Source organism: Gigantopelta aegis, chromosome 9 (genome assembly GCF_016097555.1).
Source record: "Gigantopelta aegis isolate Gae_Host chromosome 9, Gae_host_genome, whole genome shotgun sequence".
In the NCBI taxonomy this organism is placed as follows: domain Eukaryota; kingdom Metazoa; phylum Mollusca; class Gastropoda; order Neomphalida; family Peltospiridae; genus Gigantopelta; species Gigantopelta aegis.
Genome location: NC_054707.1, coordinates 68,016,578 through 68,034,129, shown reverse-complemented (window position 1 = coordinate 68,034,129; position 17,552 = coordinate 68,016,578). Strand labels below are relative to the sequence as shown.

At 37.2% G+C, this 17,552-nt stretch overlaps 2 protein-coding genes across 2 annotated transcripts in view; one reads left to right on the top strand and one right to left on the bottom strand.

Moving 5' to 3' along the window:
* The window catches only part of LOC121381108 (probable G-protein coupled receptor B0563.6), a 29,544-nt gene extending 26,241 nt beyond the window's left edge, over positions 1–3,303 (top strand). The window contains exon 2 of the mRNA XM_041510226.1: positions 1,453–3,303. Coding sequence (XP_041366160.1) covers positions 1,614–3,038 — 1,425 coding nt within the window. The 5' untranslated portion in view covers positions 1,453–1,613 and the 3' untranslated portion in view covers positions 3,039–3,303. The remainder of the gene's footprint in view (positions 1–1,452) is intronic.
* The window catches only part of LOC121381109 (ER membrane protein complex subunit 10-like), an 84,746-nt gene that overhangs the window by 53,751 nt on the left and 13,443 nt on the right, over positions 1–17,552 (bottom strand). The window contains exon 6 of the mRNA XM_041510227.1: positions 17,197–17,293. Coding sequence (XP_041366161.1) covers positions 17,197–17,293 — 97 coding nt within the window. The remainder of the gene's footprint in view (positions 1–17,196; positions 17,294–17,552) is intronic.

Sequence of the window (17,552 nt, the reverse complement as noted above, 5' to 3'; positions counted from 1 at the left end):
CAATGGTACAGTGCTCGCTCGATGTGCGGCCGGTTTGGGATCGATCCCCATCAGTGGAATCATTGGGCGATTTCTCGTTCCAGCAAGTGAACCACGACTGGTATATCAAATGCCCTGGTATGTACTATCCTGTCTGTGAGATGGTGCATATAAAAGATCCCTTGCTGCTAATCGAAAAAAGTAGCCCATGAAGTGGCGACAGCGGGTTTCCTTTCTCAGTATATGTGTGGTCCTTAACCATATGTCCAACGCCATATAACCGTAAATACAATGTGTTGAGTGTGTCGTTAAATAAAACATTTCTTTCTTTTACTCCTAACAAACAGCAACAAAGTTTCTTTTATATCCCTTTTTCTTCTTCTTTTAACAAAAAATACGTATGACAATTTGTCAGTTGTACAATTTATAAAATCTTATTTAAACATCGTATTCACAACAGCCGTGACTTGCATGATTGTTGCACAATGCAATGCGACAGATTAAAATCAAAGTTCTGTAAGTTGCTATTGATTCTGGTTACAGATTAATACACCCCCCGACTGAGTTCTTCAAGATAGTCGTGATGTGGACAAAACACCTACAGTTTGGACTGCTAGCTGTTTCGCCAATCTTCCTAACTAGTCACAGTGGGCCGTCTTCAAATACACAGCTTATGACTTAATATCCGTGATTTGTCGATAATCCTTAATTGAGAACCAGACATTACAGTAGATATTTGATTACGTGATGTGCAGCAAAGAGGAAAGGACAAAAAAGTTTAATGACAATTCAATGACAAATTTAAACTACCTGTATGGCTATTTAGTGTCTAACATATACAGCAAAGAGGAAAGGAAACTGTTTAAAATGACAATTCAATGACAAATTTAAACTACCTGTATGGCTATTTAGTGTCTAACATATACAGCAAAGAGGAAAGGAAACTGTTTAAAATGACAATTCAGTGACAATTATAAGCTACCTGTATGACTATTTAGTGGTACTTGTTCTAGAGGATAAGAAAGGAAACCCACATGAGTTACTCACGCTATTCCTACAGAATAACAGCAAACATGCCTTTGACATGCCAGTATTAGGGAACTGGATGGAATGAGAGAGAAAATCCCGTTAATGTGTACATTGCTAATTTTTGTGCAGAGTGGCTACAACATTTAGGCTTTGGCTAATAAAATATATAACTTTTTAGAAAATTCTCTATGTACACATGTATCTGAAAATTGGCTTAACCAAAAGTTGTTCCAGTGTGGCCCTGGATTTTCCCACACCATGGGTTAAAAACCGATCAATCTATGACCCAGAAGTTATTTTACTGTTCACTGCTGGGAAGGACTACATGTACAGTACAGAAGTTATTTCATCAGTGTCATATACTTTATATCACACCCTTTGAAACATTTGTATATTTGTATTTATAATTCACAAATTCAAACTAAACATTTCTTTTCTTTTCAGACAAGAAGGCAAGATGACAACAGTGAGAAGAATTCTTAATTCGGATACTATATTTGACATGACGTCAAACATCTGAACATTTGACCAGCTTAACCAATCAAAACAATGGCAAAGCACATGAAAATACGACACTGGGATAAAATATAAGCAAAGTTTTTAAAATGAATCTGTCCCATACTACATATATCATGTTTCCCGTAAATACAAGTGGACTGTTTAAAAACTTTAACGACTTTACTGAAGACAATACTTCCACGTGGATCGACCTCCATGAAACTTTACTCAACCAATCCAACTTTGTAACGTACTCGACAGAAATGCCGATATTTCACCAAAACGAGGAGATTTTTGCTTCCAAGGGTGCCGTGAGGAAGTTCCTGTTTGTGTTTGGCATGATTCTCATTCCGACGTTCTCTCTGTTCGGTTCCATTGGTAATCTCGTCAGCATCGTGGTGCTGGTTCACCACCGGATGCGCAACACGACCAACTACTGCCTTGCTGCTCTCGCCCTCTCTGACCTCCTTTTCCTCATACACAGTCTCTGGTTCGCCATCATCAACATCTACAAGTCGCGTGACCCGATAAGGGGAGACAACCTACGTGTGTTGACCTACCCCGTCCTTGGTGCCTACGGCAGCGTGGTGACGGCACGGATCACGTCCTGGCTGACAAGCATGCTCAGCGTGGACCGCTTCATAGCCGTGTACTGCCCCATGAAGGCGAAGACGATCTGCAGCAAGAGACTGACGTGCGTCGCCATCTTCGTCATCTACACCATCACCGCCGTGACGTTCATACCGCTTGCACTCAAGTACACAACATACAAACAGGCGACGATAAACAATCAGACCTACGGTATTCTCAAGCTGACGAAGACGGCACTGGGCAGGGACAAACAGTTCCTCACCATCTACGGGATCTTCCTCAACATCTTCTTCCGCTTCCTGCCGTGCATCGTGCTCATCATCTTGAACATCCTCATCATGACGGCGATCCGCAAGACGTGGAATCTGCGCCGCATCATGAGCAAGAGCAGCAGCAGCAGCGGCAGGCAGTACGAACAGAACCGCATCACGGTCATGCTCCTCATCGTCACATTCGTGTTTGTTCTCTGTATCCTGCCCGGTGCGATTAACATCACATGCTCACAGATCTGGCAGGAGTATTCCAGACTCGGTAGGAACCGAAACCTCTACCTGTGCATCTCCAACGTAACCTATTTTCTTGAGACTGTGAATTCCTCGATTAACTTCATCATTTACATGGCTTTCAGTGCCAAGTTCTGCAAGACGTACAAGGAGATCTTCTGCTGTGTGCCTGCGTCCCAACTTCACCGAACTTCCACAAGGGAGGTAATCCGCTTTTCTCGCAGACCCCGAGATTCGTCGTCTAGCATGACGAGCTTCCGCGACTACAAAGTCTCCTTTGTTAGAGAGGCACAAAGGGGGATAACTGAGGGAGTGGAGTGTGTTCAGAACAGCAGACATTTGAAAGCGAGGTTTGACGTTGAACAGATCAAGTTGCTCTGCTACAACAGAGGGAAGAAAATGTCTGACAATGATCTGGAGAGTAACCAGTACAGCTGATTGAGAGATCCACAGATTTTGGGATTCATTCCAGGCCTTGTGCTTACTAAACGTTTCAAGTCTGGACTCATGCTTCGGCTTTTATAAAGCCAGTAAGCTTTCAACGTCCTCAGAGTGCCATACAAGTTGTGTTCAACAGTGCAGACTTCAAAGTGAATGGATGGATAAATTAATTAATTAATGGATGGATACATGGATGAAAGTATGTATGAAAGTATGTATGAATGGATGGATGGATGGATGGATGGATGGATGGATGGATGGATGAATGGATGGATGGATGGAAGGATGGATGAATGAATGGATGGATGGATGGATGGATGGATGGATGGATGGATGGATGGATGAATGTATGGATGAATGGATGAATGAATGAATTATTTTAAAACATCATTATGGAAAACAATTTGCCTGTTGATAGATATGTTTAACAATGGGTGATCAAAATCAATATAAATATTCTAGTTATTTAATAAAAAGATGTGAAATTGTGCTGGATGTGACCAGTCATTATAATGTATATTACCGGTAAGAGCTGTTGACAATCTACGTATTACAAAACATTACTTAATTCTGAGGAATTAAATGTCTAGCCTACCATAAACATATTCATATTCAGTGTTGCTTTGTCATATCAAAGACACCACTAGAGCACATTGACTTATTAATCATCAGCTATTGGATGTCAAACATTTGGTACTTTTGACATAGTCTTAGAGAGGAAACCCGCTACATTTTTCCATTAGTAGCAAGGGATCTTTTATATGCACCATCCCACAGACAAGATAGCACATACCACGGCCTTTGATAAACCAGTTGTGGTGCACTGGCTGGAGTGAGAAATAGCCCAATGGGCCCACCGACAGGGATTGATCCTAAACCGATTGTACATCAAGTGAGTATTTTACCAATGGGCTATGTCCCAGCCCTGTATATGTTTTTTAGTGCACTATGATGAACATAGTTTAACTGACCTAGCACTTATAGTTCATAAGAAACCAATATAAATGTGAGATTTTAACATTAAACTTAAACAAAGTTCACGCAGTTACTGCCATAGGAAAAGTAATAACTATATCTCATGTTTTACTTCATAAAAGAGAAACCAAAACCTGTTTAAAAAATGCAATTAAATAAATTTAACATTTTTTAAAACATGCATGGAGATGAACATCTACATGTATAAACCAAGTTTCACTGATCCAGGGCTTAAACATTTGTGAGAAAAAAAGAAGAAAGAAATGTTTTATTTAACGACACACTCAACACATTTTATTTACGGTTATATGGCATCAGACATATGGTTAAGGACCACACACAGTTTGAGAGGAAACCCACTGTCACCACTACATGGGCTACTCTTTCCTATTAGCAGCAAGGGATTTTTTATTTGCGCTTCCCACAGGCAGGATAGCACAAACCATGGCCTTTGTTGAACCAGTTATGGATCACTGGTCAGTGCAAGTGGTTTACACCTACCCATTGAGCCTTGCGGAACACTCACTCAAGGTTTGGAGTCGATATCTGGATTAAAAATCCCATGCCTCGACTGAGATTTGAACCCAGTACCTACCAGCCTGTAGACCGATGGCCTAACCACGACGCCACCGAGGCCGGTCCTTTTGAGAAATGGAGCAAAACACTCAATTTTAACAATGAGCTAAATGCAAATATTGACGCTGAGGCCACCATCAAAAAGTTTAAAGTTTAAAGTTTAAAGTTTTTTTGTTTCTTTAATGACACCACTAGAACACATTGATTAATTAAAGGGACAGACACTAGTTTTTAAACACTAAGGCACATTTTTCACCTAGACCCTAGTTTCAATTCATAAAAATGGACAATAAGTTTGGTTAATTTACAAACCTGTAACAAATATGGCTACAACAGAGTAAAAAAAAAGAGTCTGTGATGTTGAAATACCCTTAAAAATAAACTAAATTGCGACTCCATAATCATTACTTCTCAGACGCAAGTGTTTTTAAAAATATGTAAAATGCATTTTGTGGTATTAGAAATACCAGGATGACCAGAAACACTTTGGTTGTACAGAAATGGCATTTCAGTGATCATAAACAGCTCTAATAGTGAAAAATATGCCTTCAGTTAGTGTTTAAAAACTAGGGTCTGTCCCTTTAATCGTCGGCTATAGCCTATGGGATGTCAAACATTTGGTAATTCTGACAAGCAGTCTTCAGAGGAAACCCTCTACAGCTTTCGTAATGCAGCAAGAGATCTTTTATATGCACTTTCCCACAGACAGGAAAGCAAATACCACAGCTTTTGACCAGCTGTAGTGCACGGATTGGAACTTGAAAAAACCCAATCAGTTGAATGGATCAAGTGAGGTGGTTTGATCCTGCGAAGCAAGCACCTAAGCGAGCACTCAACCAACTGAGCTAAATGTCCCCCCTTCCCCCATCAAAAACAGTAACATCTCATTTCACCTTTTTACTTTGTAAACCATTACTTTCACTACAATATGACTTTTCTGACATTTAATTTAAAGAATTAAAGAAGACACCTGGTGTCAAAACACTGACTTCTTCAACATTACGTTTTCATCGTCTAATGACTCTTTTTATATGCATTTTTTTTTTAAAGTGCTAGAACAATATAACACTTTATATACATATTAGTAAGTCATGGAGATATGGCTGGAATGGGAAAAAAGATTGAGCTACAAGCATATTTCTAACAGTTCATATGGTTTACTTAAAATGTGGACATATTACTAAAAGACAGTTCTGGAAATCACGGCCTTTGTTACACCAGTTGTGAAGCACTGGCTGGAACGAGAAATAGCCCAATCGGTCCACCAACGGGGATCAATCCTAGACTGACCGTTCATCAAGCGAATGCTTTACCACTGGGCTACGTCCCACCCCTAACAATGTAACAGGGTTCTTACATAAAATTCAAGGACATTTCCAGGACTTTTCCAGGATATTTAAAAAAATGTCCAAGACATGAAATTTTCAACCAGAATAGAACAGAATAGATGTTTAACAACAAAATATGCTCAATCAATGAATGTTTTTATGACAAATTGTTGTCTGAATTTAGACAGGTTATGAGGACAACAAAAGTAAAGATGCAAAAAAAATAAACCACTAAATTTTTGGCCTAAATTTCCAGGACATTTGCAGGACACCATAAAAATTTAATGCTTTTTTCACGACATTCCAGGGCTGGATTTTAAAATCACAAAATTCAAGGACATTCCAGGATTTCCAGGATGCATAAAAACCCTGTGTAAAATGAATCCATTTCGTCTGTATTTTCCAAGAAAATAAAAAATTATTAGCCACAAAGGTGGGAGTGAAGAGGCCATAACAGTGTCATTGAATCCCTTTTAGGCATTTTGTCTTTTTTCGTGGATATTTAAAAACAAAAAACAATTAATGATTAGACACAAATATTCAAAAGCTTTCCGAAATTCCTGGTGACATATGTAAAGCTCATTAGCTGAGCTCGTGTGATGCCAAGTGAATCATAGAATTAATCCCCCTTGATTCCCCAGGTTATTTCCCCTTACAATCACTACTCCACAACTATAGTATGTATTACAGTATACCAAACACCATGAAATGTACATGTATCATTTAATTTGAGAATAAATATTACTGCTAATCAGAGTATCATCTGTGGCAGCAGCTGGTTTCTTCTCTAATTCTCTAGACTAGAAGTCAGAATAACCATATGCTAAGTCACCAAATGGCTGCTGATTATACATGTGTCATGAAGGAAACATTTCTTTCCTTTAATTTTTTGGTCATAGCAGATAACTTTGTGCATACATGTAGTTATATCAATATGCCATAAATAATATACAACTCTATCAATATGCTATTAATAATATACAGTCAATGACTGGTAGAAAACAGGTATAAGTGTAAGACAAAAATATACTAATTTGCAGATGTATGTGATAAACACTAAGCTGTTCTTGTACACAAGTTTATACAGGTGTTCATATTTATTCAGCAAATATTACACGTTATAAATAAATAATGCAGATGTGCTAAATCTTTATAACTTGTCAAATACATGAGAGAGAGAAGAAAAATACCAGAAAAACTGATTGGAGTTTCATTTACTTTTCTTTTTTTATAATCACAACTTGAATGATGCTGCGAACTACATGTAGTCATGGCATACTTCCATTTAAAACTTCTGATGAACAAATCATCAGCCATTCCATGATGACTTGTGTGACTTTTCACAAAAAGTTGAGTACTAAATTCTCCTGCAAATCTCTCAATTAGTATCGTAAAAAAAAAATCAGTTTTATATATCAGTTCATATTCACACGGATTTGTGAAAACCTCTTAGTTTACAAAAGTTATATATATATTTCTTATGAAATGAGAGTATGACAATGTTTAATGTTTTTTTTAAATATATCAAACGGGTTTAATTACAGGTAACTACATACAGGTATTGCATGCTGTTCCAGTGTATTGAATGGTAGATGTGCTAACAGAGAAAAATGTATTATATTTGTTTAAAAAATACATGTCTAACATATATACACACTATCAGGGGTGGGAATTGGTGAACAGTAAAAAAGAAGAAATCTAGAGGGGTTTGGACCGCCATTTTTACTTCAGATATTCCATGCTGCATCGTGACGCTGGCTAAAGCTTACTCACTCCCTTTGCAAATGAAACCAAATAAGAACCACAGCCACATTTAGATTCATTATTCCGTCACAACGTAATTTGATGTGTAACGTCATCATTTAGGACAGTTTTACGATATCGTAGCGCTAAGAAAAATCTGGGCCCAGAAGTTTACATGACCAATTATTTTTTTTCCCCTGCAGAAAGGACTAAAATCAAGGAAACGCAATGTTCCATGAGAGGAAAACTGCCGATCCGAGGAGAATTCCCAACCCTGATATATATTAGTACTATATTGACTATTAGAATTAGTAATTAATAGTAAAACTGTCATCCCTAACTATATATACATGTAAACTAACTGCTAAAAATTTAATTCTTTGTGATGTCCATAATGCTAGTCTCAGACTGTCAACTGTCATTACAAAGTTAGCCAACTCGATGGTTACATTGTAATTTCCTCAACTCCCGACTTACGGGTATGCTCAGATTAACAACTAATGGGTAATATTACAAGAATCAAGTTGTAAGAGTGCTCAGACTAGCAACTGGACAGTCTAACACGTCATGAGAGCAGAAAGTTAGCCAACTTTGTGCCGGCAGTTGGTAGTCGGACCCTAGCATAAGGATCAGTTGTAATGAAGGTGTATAGTATATGGTCTAATCATTTTACAGGGGGGGAAAAATATTGCCGTCCCAAGATTTGTATGACCTGTCAATTATTTTATGTTTATATTCACTCATTAGCTAAGTCAATCATGTTTGGTCTGGCAGGTTTTAGCCTGAGCTGGCATAATTTGTAGCTTGCCGGACCGATTATCTGGCAGGAATGTCAGCTAATTTCGACCCTCGTTTTCTTACACATTCTGCGTGACTCGTGTGACATGGCAGAATGACTTGTGTAACATGGCTTGAAAGATTTTTTATCCTGGCAGGATTAAAATCAAATCCATAATTCTGTGTTTATGTGGTCTTACATCATTAGTACAAAAACAGATATATCAAGGATCATTTAGTAAGTTACATGTAATTTTCTTAAGTGTAAAACTACTGGGCCGAATTCATGGAGCCTGTTTTTCTTAAACACAGGTGTTTAAGCATTGTAAATGTGTGTCGTTACAGGTGTGTAAGTGAAAAACAGGTGTTTAAACATTGTAAATGTGTGTCGTTACAGGTGTGTAAGTGAAAAACAGGTGTTTAAGCACTGTAAATGGGTATCGTTACACGTGTGTAAGTGAAAAAAAGGTGTTTAAGCATTGTAAATGTGTGTCGTTACAGGTGTGTAAGTGAAAAACAGGTGATTAAGCACTGTAAATGTGTGTCGTTACAGGTGTGTAAGTGAAAAACAGGTGTTTAAGCATTGTAAATGTGTGTCATTACAGGTGTGTAAGTGAAAAACAGGTGTTTAAGCATTGTAAATGTGTGTCGTTACAGGTGTGTAAGTGAAAAACAGGTGTTTTGTTTAAGCATTGTAAATGTGTGTCGTTACAGGTGTGTAAGTGAAAAACAGGTGTTTAAGCATTGTAAATGTGTGTTGTTACAGGTGTGTAAGTGAAAAACAGGTGTTTAAGCATTGTAAATGTGTGTCGTTACAGGTGTGTAAATGAAAAACAGGTGTTTAAGCATTGTAAATGTGTGTCGTTACAGGTGTGTAAGTGAAAAACAGGTGTTTAAGCATTGTAAATGTGTGTCGTTACAGGTGTGTAAGTGAAAAACAGGTGTTTAAGCATTGTAAATGTGTGTCTTTACAGGTGTGTAAGTGAAAAACAGGTGTTTAAGCATTGTAAATGTGTGTCGTTACACACGTGTAAGTCTAGAACTGGCTTGGTAAATTTGGCCCAATATGTTATTTTCTTGACTTGCTTGACATATTTCAAAGATTTTTTTTAAATAAAAATTTCAGAAAACACTGAAAATTTTGGAAGAAATATGTAGCATGCATAGCATACATCCATCAATATTTACTGGTTGCAAGGTGAATGGCTATTGGCTGATGCAACAGTCCATGAAAAATTCTGCTGTTTCGAAGTACCACTCTTTTCTTTTTAAACCAGATTAGGCCTATTATTGAAACGACTGTCAAAGGGTTAACTAATCTTCATAAAACATTTTATTTTACACCTCTCAACTATCCATTTTAATAGAAATTATTGACTTGAAGACTACTGGTATTCTAACTTTCAATTCTTATATGTACTTTACATGGAATGGCTGTTATTACAAATGTAATAAAATGGTGTTGTTGGGTTTTTTGTATTTGTTATGCTTTTATTTGATTGAAGTCCTGTGCAATAAACAAAGTATGAGTAAATATTGAATTCTGTTGTTTTTACAAACATGAATGAAGGAATGAATAAACAACAGAATGAATGAACATAAAAATTAATGAACGAATGAATTAATGAACGAATGAATGAACAAAGGAAGGAAGGAATTTACGAACAAACAAACGAATGAATGAATATGCTGGGAAATCGTCTACTTAATGTCACTAATAATGTATGTTATGAAACATCACTATTGTCGTTGGGGTGGGGGTCTTATTTACTGGAGACAGAGCCTTATAAGGACATGGACCTATTTCCAGTCAAATACAGTAAGAACAGAAGATGTGCTTGTTATACCAATCAGAAAAAACATTACATGCCAGGAAAAACATTAATAAAAGTTAAATTTTGTTTTGTTTAATAATACCACTAGAGCCCATTGATTTATTAATAATTGGCTATTGGATGTCAAACATTTGATAATTTTGACATAGAGAGGAAACCCATTACATTTTTACATTAGTAGCAAGGGATGTTTTATATGCACCATCAGACAGACAGGATGGCACATATGGCCTTTGATATACCAGTCGTGGTGCACTGGCTGGAATGAGACATAGCCCAATGGCCCACCGACGGGGGTTGATCCCAGACCCGCATCAAGTAAGCGTTCTACCACTGGGTAGCAGGGCTACGTCCTGCCCCACGTAAGAACAGAAGATATCCCTGTTACCAATCAGCAAAACCATTACATGTAACCTATAGAGTCCGATAGGCAGAAGAGAACATTATTATGACTTCTGTAAACCAACTGTCCACAACTGATTCTTTAACTTTAAGTTTTGCTAATCTTTCAAATTTTATTGTTTAAATATTTATCCTTTATTCTAATTTCTAGACATCTGGGGTTTAAGTATTGAAAGTTTCACCTTTAATGGATTAAACCTTTGTCATTTATGTTAATTTCTTGACATCTGTATATAAAAAAGAAATCCCATTCAGACTTAAAGTACAGTTTGAGTTGACCACCTTGTAAAACAGCTCAACAGCAAAGTGCAATGCCACTACACTGACCTCTCGCTCACTAACAACCAACCATTAACCTCTGTTCTTGACACACAACCCAGACAGCTGTGGTGAGTGTCAAGGACAGAGTGCTTAATTGGATAATGCATGAAAATCAAGTTAAATCGAAAATCGCCTTGGACAATTCAGACAGATATGCCTGGAAACCATCCGGCTGTTTTTAATAACAGTGATCTTGATCTTTGAGCAAGTGATACGAACGACAATCCCATGTAACCTCTCTGCATTGGCCAAGCATTGAAATAAGTTGAGAATGGCCATTCAGGTTACCTGGAGGTTATCAAATGTCAGGAAAGTCAAGAATGACACTTCGTTCTCCACAAATTTTGATAATTGTATTTAAACAAAACCTGCAACCCCGAACCTTTGACCAATTGCAGTTTTTATTAAATGTATTTTTAAGTATCAGTACAGTGAGAAAAGTACCATGAATGAATAACAAAGTATTAGTTTGTCCGATATGGGATTTTATCCTGCAACCACTGGTGAGGCTCCTATTCTTACCTTCAAAGGATAAAGCCAACACACAAGATAAAAACAATATTCTACGTCATTAGGATTGATGAATGGATGGATTGTTTAACGTGCACATTCAGAGCAAGCTGTTATAGCGCACACCTGTCCTGGGCACAGGTACCGACCTTGGCCATCTCCTCTGTCCAGGACAGGAAAGGTGGGGGCGGGGATAGGAGGGACCGCCTGCACTGGCAGGTGCTAGGGAGCTTTAGCAGTCCAACTGTGGCCGGTAACAGGTGGGGAGTTGTATGGTTCTATTGAATTTGGAATGTCCCGTAGGATTAAGCCAAAGAGAAAGGGTGTGCATTTTTTATGAAGGAATTTAGGCGCAATTTGGAATGGTCAATCTAACACGAAAAAGGTAGGGAGCTACGAATATGTTTGAATTTAGTAGGCCAAGAGTAGCTCAGTAGTTAGGCCTAAACGTCCTTAACTAGTTATTCTCTATAGTAATCAGCATGTGACAAATGGCTATGAAAGTTAGTAGCCCTCACAGAAGCTTTGGCTAGTGCCCTATGTATTATAGTATTACAGTTGATAATTTACACTAGCACTCACAGAAGCTTTGGCTAGTGCCCTATGTATTATAGTATTACAGTTGATAATTTCCACTAGCCCTCACAGAAGCTTTGGCTAGTGCCCTATGTATTATAGTAATACAGTTGATAATTTCCACTAGCCCTCACAGAAGCTTTGGCTAGTGCCCTATGTATTATAGTAATACAGTTGATAATTTCCACTAGCCCTCACAGAAGCTTTGGCTAGTGCCCTATGTATTATAGTAATACAGTTGATAATTTCCACTAGCCCTCACAGAAGCTTTGGCTAGTACCCTATGTATTATAGTAATACAGTTGATAATTTTCTCTAGCCCTCACAGAAGCTTTGGCTAGTACCCTATGTATTATAGTAATACAGTTGATAATTTTCTCTAGCCCTCACAGAAGCTTTGGCTAGTGCCCTATGCATTATAGTAATACAGTTGATAATTTCCACTAGCCCTCACAGAAGCTTTGGCTAGTGCCCTATGTATTATAGTAATACAGTTGATAATTTTCTCTAGCCCTCACAGAAGCTTTGGCTAGTACCCTATGTATTATAGTAATACAGTTGATAATTTTCTCTAGCCCTCACAGAAGCTTTGGCTAGTGCCCTATGTATTATAGTAATACAGTTGATAATTTCCACTAGCCCTCACAGAAGCTTTGGCTAGTGCCCTATATAAATTATAGTAATACAGTTGATAATTTTCTCTAGCCCTCACAGAAGCTTTGGCTAGTGCCCTATGTATTATAGTAATACAGTTGATAATTTCCACTAGCCCTCACAGAAGCTTTGGCTAGTGCCCTATATAAATTATAGTAATACAGTTGATAATTTTCTCTAGCCCTCACAGAAGCTTTGGCTAGTGCCCTATGAATTATAGTAATACAGTTGATAATTTCCACTAGCCCTCACAGAAGCTTTGGCTAGTGCCCTATATAAATTATAGTAATACAGTTGATAATTTCCACTAGCCCAAACCAAATTTACCAGCCAGGACCAAGGGCTAGTGGATTTGTCGAACCCTGGTAATAATACTGTAACCATAATAAATGTGTTCAGGTCTGTATTTTGTGTTAACCTGTCCATGGGTTACCAGACACCATGATTATTTCTATGCTTGTTGATGATAAGTTTTGAAATCCACTGGCAGGCACTTTTCGAGAAGGTAAAATGGGTAATTCTGTACACCAAACATTTCTGAGGATATGGATCAATAACCCTTAAAATAGCAGCAGTTTCTTTTTCAGGAAGAATAAATAATAGTTTAAATATTCCTGTATGCTTTAAAAAGAACATGTAACACTGAAATAAAGTCTTATCAAAGTTCTTCCATGACATGTCTTATCAGAAATGAGTCAGACTTGTAATGGAATTCCAAAAGAATGTAACAAAGGCTATCAATTGCTTTCACTCTGATTACTGTATCAAAAAAATATATATACTATGGCAGAAACCATGAAATCAATCTGTTAAATTGTTCTGGCTAATATCCATATATACAAAAAGAGATTGTTAACACTCATGTGCACGTGCACACACACACATACACAAACATGAGTACAGACAACATAGGTTTACAATAGTCTACTGTCACAGCTATAGAAAATAATAAAACAAAACAGCAAGATTTATATTAATAGAAAAATCCACATTTCAAAAAATTACCTGTATATCCAGGGCTAGCTCTGGCACTTGCCAAATTCGCCAATTGCAAATTTTAAGAAAAAGTGTCAAATTTTATTTCAATTTTGCGAAATAAATTCCTGTAATAATTGATATTTTGTTAGAAAATAACTAGCACTCTGCCATTTTTTAAGTTTAATAGATTCTTTGGCAAATATGTTTGCTCACCCAGAGCTAGCCCTGATATCTAAACATATTATTTGTTAGGCCGTATCCACAAAGTTAATGCCTTTAAAGCTGCAGTCCCTGGAATATTTTGATTATTTAAACATTTACAATGGATGATCCAGTTCTGTTTGGTACATATACGGTCCACCACATCGCTATAGTTTGGCAATGCTCGCGTATCTACATTATCTAGGTCAACTACAAACGCAATGGCCAGCTTTGTTTTTCTTCAATTAGCGGGACGCCAGTAGAACTGGGACTTTACGTGATTTGCGCAGGCGCTGAGCTTCTCACATGATTTTGAACAAATTTAACTGTCTTGATTGAGAGGTCGTCTCATATCTCCAAAACATATTTATATCCATAGAGGTATGGTACAACATCTTTCCAGAGGTCGGTGGGGGATTTGCCTCAAAATTTTAACAGTGGCCATCGGTTGGCATATGCATTACATGTAAGGGGGATTCAATAATTATGTAACTCTCTAAGGGGAGAGGAAGAGGTCAGTGTATTCTATTTACCTATCATTTATCAAGACTATATGTTATTTCTATTCATTACTTAAGACCTAAAAAGGTGGGGTTTTTTTTTTAATTGCACGGTCGGTCTAGGATTGATCCCCATCGGTGGGTTTCATTCCAGCCAGTGCACTATGACTGGTATATAATTTATGCCATGGTATGTGATATCCTGTCTGTGGGATGGTGCATATAAACTATCCCTTGCTAAAAAAAAAATGTAGCAGGTTTCCAAGGCGCATGTTCGGGGATTTTAGCAGGGTTGGGGGTTACAGACTGTTGAGCAAAGTTTATATGGCGTCATGCTCCCCCAGAAAATATATTTCAATTTTGTTTAGTTTGGGCAGGTAAGTGTTTTGACCCCCAATACCCTCCCTCTTCACATATACCCCGTTTCCTCTGTAAGATTTTATGTAAAAATTAGCAAATGTTTGACATCCAATAGCCGATGATTAATAAATCAATATGCTCTAACATTGAAAGTAAATTAAAGTTTGTTTTATTTAATGACGCCACTAGAGCACATAGATTTTTTTTATCTTATCATCAGCTATTGGACGTCAAACATATGGTCATTCTGACACTGTTTTTTAGAGGAAACCCGCTGTCGCCACATAAGCTACTCTTTTTTTATGATAGGCAGCAAGGGATCTTTTCTTTGTGCTTCCCACAGGCAGGATAGCACAAACCATGGCCTTTGTTGAACCAGTTATGGATCTCTGGTCGTTGCAAGTGGTTTACACCTACCCATTAAGCCGTGCTGAGCACTCACTCAGGGGTTGGAGTTGGTATCTGGATTAAAAATCCCATGCCTCAACTGGGATCCGAACCCAGTAACTACCAGCCTGTAGACCGATGGCCTAACCACAACACCACCTTGATGTCGTTAAACAAAACAAACTAAGTTTACCCTTTCCATACAAAAGAATATTTATTTGAATTTGTTGATTATAACACTTGTAAAATTAAGAAGTGAAAACGTCCAATGTCTGCTTTAGTATATTTTAAGATCAAACCGGTTTTAACGAAAGACTCTAGTACCGTATCCTGAACCGAACATTCTTTGTACAGCGCAAGATTTCTCATTTCATTTTTTGAGACGACCTCTACAATTTCATATCCACAAACGCATGTGTTAAATGAAACTGACAACAGGCTGTCGTTTGTGCTTTGCCGAGCAATGGCGGCACAGGTGACGAATCGAGCATATACTTTTGACGATATCCGTGGATAGCGAACACACACAAGTTTTTGAGCTTATATTTCATATTTGTATATTATGTTATAATATGGTAACCAGAGACTGTAACTTTAAATAAAATCTATGGAGACTCAGTCTGACTGGAACTTTCACAGCACAAATCAGTTTTGTATTGGGAACACCATATTAATTATTAACAAGCTGAGCCAAACTTATATCACGTGAATTACATTTTCAGTCAGTGACCAAAGATACAGAAATTGATTTAGTTATCATGTCTTGCCAATGCATATCATGTACTCAGACATTAGCTCAATTCCACCTTATTATTGTGAATGGTAAAAATATCTATCAATTGGTTATCATTTATTAGAAACAAATGAAAGATTAAATTTCACCTTTTCACTGGAAATAAACATTTCAGAATACAATCTACTCCTGCTATAGAAAAATCTGCTTAAACTTTTGATACAGCTTTACTATAAGCAGGTTGTTAGAAGAATCAATTTGAGCTCTGTTCTTCTAGCTCAAATATTATAGACTTGTAAATGACACAAAAATATTTTAAACACATACACACATACAATTTGCACCCATTCGCAAATTTAGAGTGTCGTCAAAACTACCAAATATTTTTTTACTTAGCTGAGATTCCTTGAACTACATGAATGTAACCAGTGTTGTACATGCAGGGCTCTAAATTAATGCTTGTCTGGTTCCCCACTAAAAGTGGTTTTGAGTGTAGGACAGAAAAACTTGTCTCACAAACAACTTGTCCAACAGGTCGAGTCAACAGAAAATAATATAATCATTCTGTATTTAATGTGATATGTTTGAATATTTTATTTGACCAGTGTGAATATTCGGTTGCCTAATTAGGGAACATTTTATTTAAATCATTTTGATTAGTGACAGGTGATCAGTTGAAAATTGAGTAGCAACTATTGTTTACCATATTGAAATTGTGTAGCCATCTCTGAAATTTGTGTAGCGAAACACGATGCGATACTGAACAAAATATTCCCTGCTAGTGAGAGAACACTTATATAACATATGGCTGGAGAAGCAAATTTCTAATTGGACAAATAAAAAAAAATGGAGGCATATATTCTATAAGACAACTGCATATTTATAGTTAAATGTACAGATCTCACATACATCAAACCAAAATTGTTGAATTTTTATTTGGTCACCTTGCACCTTTTTTAACACCTAAAAGAAATGATGTTACTATAATTATATTAAACTAGTTACGGTAAGCAACACACCACCATTCCAACTTGTACGAGCATGCAAGGTTTGATCATCCCGTATGAACTGATAAGAAAGATAAGTTTACGGACGGATGGATGGACGGACAGATGTACGAATGGACGGATGTACAGATGGACAACACCATACCATAATATGACCCGTCAATGATGGTTTACATTTAAACAAAATTAAAACTCCAATAATAAACCTGCTTTGTGTGTCTGAAATATAAACTACTGTCCAAGTACGCTATAAACTATACTACACATTTACCATTAACTACAGTGTACTTACATATTTTCCAAAAAACGACCGATTATCTCCTTGTTGTCCTTTCGTTTTCTCAGCATCTTCTCGCTTCAATTTATCAATGTAACTTTGAGTGTCTGGTCTGAAATTAGAATTTTAAAATGTTTTTTAAGAACCACCTAGCATCATTTAGGTTTAAAAAATATGTGCATAGACATTGGAAGTGGTGGAGAACAGCTGGGGTCCCTAACCAGCCACTGTGAAGAATATGCATCTCCCCAGTTAAATGGAAAATTAACATGTAGCTGGACCCCCTCCCAGTTGCTGCTGGCATCTTCCAATGCTTAAGATGATTAAATTTATAGGACGTGGTTTAGTAATTCTACTGTGCACAGAGCAAT